The sequence below is a fragment of the Teleopsis dalmanni genome, chromosome 1 (genome assembly GCF_002237135.1).
Source record: "Teleopsis dalmanni isolate 2A chromosome 1, ASM223713v2, whole genome shotgun sequence".
NCBI classification, from domain to species: domain Eukaryota; kingdom Metazoa; phylum Arthropoda; class Insecta; order Diptera; family Diopsidae; genus Teleopsis; species Teleopsis dalmanni.
The window spans coordinates 163,173,520-163,178,584 of record NC_051846.1 but is presented as its reverse complement, the minus strand read 5'-3'; the positions used below and the strand labels follow the sequence as shown (position 1 = coordinate 163,178,584).

The 5,065-nt window shown below is 30.3% G+C and overlaps 1 protein-coding gene across 1 annotated transcript; it reads left to right on the top strand.

The window, feature by feature from the left end:
* The first annotated feature begins 3,623 nt into the window (after positions 1–3,623).
* LOC119666610 (odorant receptor 7a-like) lies at positions 3,624–5,065 on the top strand. The gene is made up of 4 exons (XM_038075891.1): positions 3,624–3,729; positions 3,794–4,511; positions 4,568–4,928; positions 4,991–5,065. The coding sequence occupies exons 1-4, from the start codon at positions 3,624–3,626 to the stop codon at positions 5,063–5,065; spliced, it is 1,260 nt and encodes a 419-aa protein (XP_037931819.1).

Genomic DNA, 5,065 nt, shown 5'->3' with positions numbered 1-5,065 from the left:
ACATATACGAAATATTGATTCTATTGGAAAGCGTTGAAAAATATTAAATGTTGACCACTATATCACTATATATCGAAATATACACCTTAAATATGTTCTTTTGATGAAACTTTAAATAAATACAGCAATATCAAAAATAAATTAATAAAAAAAACTTAAGCATATTATTATCTCGACAGTTTCAACAAATAACATTAATATGTACTCCTGTGTCCTCCTGTGAAAAGAAAATCAGTTTATATCCTAACATGAAAGGAAATATACTGATTTCATTGTAATTATTAATAAAATTGATTACGTCGTTCTTATAGGCACTACCATTATCAAATATAATCGAATTGAATAATTTTATATCACAAATCAAACTTTGAAACCCATAATTAAAGGCGTTACCGACAAATCACTACACTTTAATCCAATACCTTTCGGTTATTCTTAGTGAATGAATCGATTTAATATAAATTGAAAACTCAAGTCAGTTCATGTTACCTCCATATAGAGTGACTTCTCTTTGGCTAAATTTATTTTGATTTAAGAACTAAAATAGTTAACTTTTATTTAAAAGGTGGTGCCTAAATATTGAAATATAATAAAGTAATTAATAGCTGCGCTTTGGTGGAACCCCATAATTATTTATAAGTTCGAAGTAAAATTTGGGCTTTATGGTCTATCATTTGATTTACTTCGCCAATAAATTTAATGAACTTGATTTTATATAAAGACCTTGGCAATAAATTTAAAAGTCAATGTAAAATTATAACTCGAATTAGTTCAGTTCAGTTTAGTTTACTCAGTTGAGGTAAATTGTAATATTTGAATTATTAATATAGTAATTAAATATGATAGGGAAAAAAAGAAATTAATTAAATAAAATAATTTAAAAACAAAAAATACTTAAAGGGAATAAAAGCAAATACAATTGAATAAAAAGTAATAAATTTTGAAAAAAAATTATTTCATTCAATATAGTCTGGAACTAAATTGATGATAGTATTTTTAAATATTTATATAAATAATATATGTTTGACCTATATATACCGAGTGTTGCCCGAATAATATAACTTCAGCGGGCCAAGAAATAAAAAACATCATTTGATATGTATTCCATTTTTAGTATAAATCGAAATATAAAATATCAAAGAAAATTCTGCTAAAAATATTTATCAAAATACTTTCCGTATTTCCGTGACTCGTATCGTTAAGAATCAAGAGTAAATAAATCTTTTCGAAAAAAGAGTGCTTTAATTCGTATATGGTACTCCATATTAATATTTAAGAAAGTCGGGAACACCATTCCGACGACGGTAGTGGTGCATAAAGCATTCCATATTCTCACCTAGAAAAAAATATTAAAAGATATTATATTTGACATAATGATGGTTTTTTTGTCTAAGGTTTTTTTTCGCGTAGATTTTTCTTTGTTACTGTGGTTAGTATTGGATAAAGATACAGCTTCAGCTCTCTTTATTTAGTACCAGCAGTTTCGCATTCATATTATCACTATTAATAATTAATATTTAAGTGGAGTATAATATACGAACTCCAATGACAATAGCCGATCTTTAAGCATTTAATAAATGTGTGTAGATTTAACAGTTTTATACTGTTCCACATATTAGTAGTCTGTTCCCCAGAGTGTATAGATTTGCTGCTAGTCAGTTCAACACATTTACAAAGAATGTGTCCAGAAATTTCAACAACCTGCAGAGCCTTATCATACACCCAGCAAGAGTTTTAATATTCTGTATTCTGGGTCAACACTCTACTTAAGGCTTCCTTAGAGAGATTAATAAAATTCTGAGGCCTATCTTAAACCTTTATAATGCATCAAATAGTTCTGAGGTAGGGACTCTTCCCATTGGTTTAGTTTGTTCATATATATTGAATATTGAACATATTGGAAGACTGTTAACGTTTTCGTTGGCTACCACAAAATACCTCAGTTACTTTGTTCCAGCTGTTTGAAACTGTTAAGCAGTCAATTTTATTTTCAGTTACCTTAAGATCTGTCACAGTCATTAAATCATCCTAGAAACTGTAGTCAAGCTCTATCCGTGACTTCAAAGCTGAATCGCTGTTCTTTTCAATGTGCCTTTAAACCCTTTTTTCTCAATAATTTAAGTTACATACGATCTATATAAAGTAGATAGTCTTTTTGACCTCTACACTATGACTTTATATACATTTGTATAAATTGTAATAAAACTCTGTGAGTACTCTTATAGCTGAATCGAAGAAAGGTTCCGTTCCTCTCAATGTAACATTTAAAAATTTTGTGTTGTTATGAACTACATGAGATCTGATTGAATTTCTCAATATTTTAATCCTAAACATAGGGCAGGTGTCCGACGGCATTTTTTTATATGTTTTGCATATAACTTCATCATCATAAAAAATTCCAAAAATGGAATAAAAGCCCTAAACAATGAAGTAAAATAATTTTCGAATTTATAAATATATTTAACATCTTATTATAATTACATTTTGTGTAAAAATTATCTGGATTTATTAAACGAAACACCAAAAATTTTTCACATCACTACAAAATATAAAAATATCGTACGGTAGCACAGTAATAAAACTAATAAAAAAAGTTGTGACTGTGTCTTTTTAGTGCTTTTTCCAAACATTTTGAGCACCCGGGTATTTTCTGCAAATAATTTAAAAATCATAAAATTTTTGTTACAACTGAAATTATTAATTATCATTTATTATTATTATGTTAAGCCTTTTCCGAGTTAGTGCATCAGGGCACTTTTATTCTATGATAGCTGGGGGGATTCTGCAGAGTCCCGCCCATCTCACAGACTAATTTGAGTATTCCTGATAATCTTCGTGATTATTCAATGATTAATCTAAGATCTGCGTACCGCCTCGTGCGGTTAGTGATTAGATAGAGATTAGATAGTGCTAAGTAGGGCAGCCTGTTAGTTTTCGCATAAAGCTTCAGAGCTCAGTCCCTTATGTATTTTTTGATCGGATCAATTCTAAGGTCTCTTAGCATGTTATTCATGCGGATGTACCATGGTACTTTGAAGAACCTTTGGAGAGCCTGACTTTGAGCAACTTGTAGCTTTTGGATAGTAGAGTCTGCAGCTTTGCTATATGCGACACACCCATAAAGTAGTGCTGGTCTAATTATCTGGCTGTAGATCAGCGCTCTGTTCTTCACGCTAAGGTTTTTGTGTTTGAAAAGTTGTTGTAAGCAGTGCAGTGTTTTTGGCCAACTACGTCTTTTGACTTATATGTGCTTGTGCCAAGTGAACCGCTTATCAAATGTGATTCCTAAGTATTTAAAGGTGTCCTTCCAATTAATCGCGATATCACCGACTCTCACTCTAAGTGGATATTGCCTGTGTTTACAAGTAATAAATAGAGCTTTAGTTTTCTCATCGTTAATTTTTATTTTTCATTTCTGGAAGAACTCTAGAATGAGATGCTGCAAGAGTATCGTGTTGGTCATTTATTATAATTATAATAATATCGTTTCAATTTATTATATTAGTTACTAAATATATATACTAAATAAAGTATTTGTATTAAAACTCTAATACTATATAAATAATTATTACTATATACTATATAATGTAAATACTATATAATGTAAATTTCTTATTAGCAATATGAATGAAAATAGATTTTCTATCAACAATGAATTTGCGCCATCCATCTCGAATCAAAAGATTAAACCAAAACTTGTAAAAGTAAACACATTATTAAATAAGTTTGGTAAATATAATATAATAAACATTACACATATATAAATAATATATATTTATAATAATACTCACAGCATCTATAGACGCAACCAAATATTTATACAAATTCGCTGTTGTTCAAGGCGTGCAAGTTCCCGAAACCTACAAAATCCCGTACATAATCTACTCCCTAATTTGGAACTTTCTGGCGAATATTTACTTACCAATTGCATTCGTCATTGGCATTTTCAATGTCTCGGCGGCTGAACTACAAATCGGCAATTTGCTCACATCATTTCAAGTCACCTTTGATGTCTATGCTGGTGCCTTCAAAATTATTTATTTAGCGTTCTTCATTCATAAATTACGTCTGGCTGATCCAGTTTTAGAACGTTTGGATAAACGATGCAAGGAACCGGATGAAATAGCAGAAATTGAAAATGTTGTCAGATTTGGACGTATTTGTGTCATGGGTTTTGCAACGGCTTATTTCAGTTATTCAGCAAGTACATTTCTGGGAGCTGTGATAATGGGACATCCACCATATTCACTTTATTTTCCTTATATCAACTGGCGTCATTCGAAGTCGGAATTTGTAGTTGCTTCCATAATTGAACATCTTATGATGGATCAGGCTTGTGTGCAACAAGTTGTAAATGATTCATATGCGGTGATATATGTACGCATATTACGTACACATGTAAATATTTTACTGTTGCGGTTACAGAAATTGAGTACTAATAAAGCACTGAGTCTGGAACAGAACTATGAGGAATTGAAACTATGTATAAAGGATCATAAAGCACTTATAGAGTAAATTATTTATTTAATGCTCATTTAAAATATTTTTTCCATGAAAATTTTTATAGGCTCTATGATATTATTTCTCCGATTATATCGGTTACTATGTTTATACAACTTATGATAACCGCATCTATACTGGGTACTACGCTGATCAATATTATGATATTCGCTACAGACTTCACTACCCGTGTGGGGTCCTGTTTTTATATTTTGGCAGTAATCACTCAAAGTTTCCCACTTTGTTATCAAGCACAGTGTCTCTTGGATGAGAGTAGTCGATTGGCAGAGGTTATATTGCATTCAAATTGGATCGAACAGAATGTGCAGTATCGAAAATTGCTTATATTCTTTATACAACGTTCTCAAAGGTCTATGCAATTAACTGCTGGAAAAATCATACCAATAACTCTGAATAGTTTTCTTAGTGTAAGTTTGGTGTGAATTAAAATGGGATATAATAAATAATTAATTATTTTATTAACTTTCAGATTGCAAAATTTTCATTCACACTATATACTTTCATCAAAGAAATGAATATTAAAGAAAAATTTGGCTTGGAGTAG

What these genes read in the sequence shown, in the direction of transcription:
- LOC119666610 (XM_038075891.1), top strand. Translation starts at nt 3,624, where the DNA reads ATGAATGAAAATAGATTTTCTATCAACAATGAATTTGCGCCATCCATC. An exon ending in CACATTATTAAATAAGTTTG is followed by an intron (nt 3,730 to 3,793) that starts GTAAATATAATA and finishes TAATACTCACAG; the next exon opens with CATCTATAGACGCAACCAAA. An exon ending in GATCATAAAGCACTTATAGA is followed by an intron (nt 4,512 to 4,567) that starts GTAAATTATTTA and finishes AAATTTTTATAG; the next exon opens with GCTCTATGATATTATTTCTC.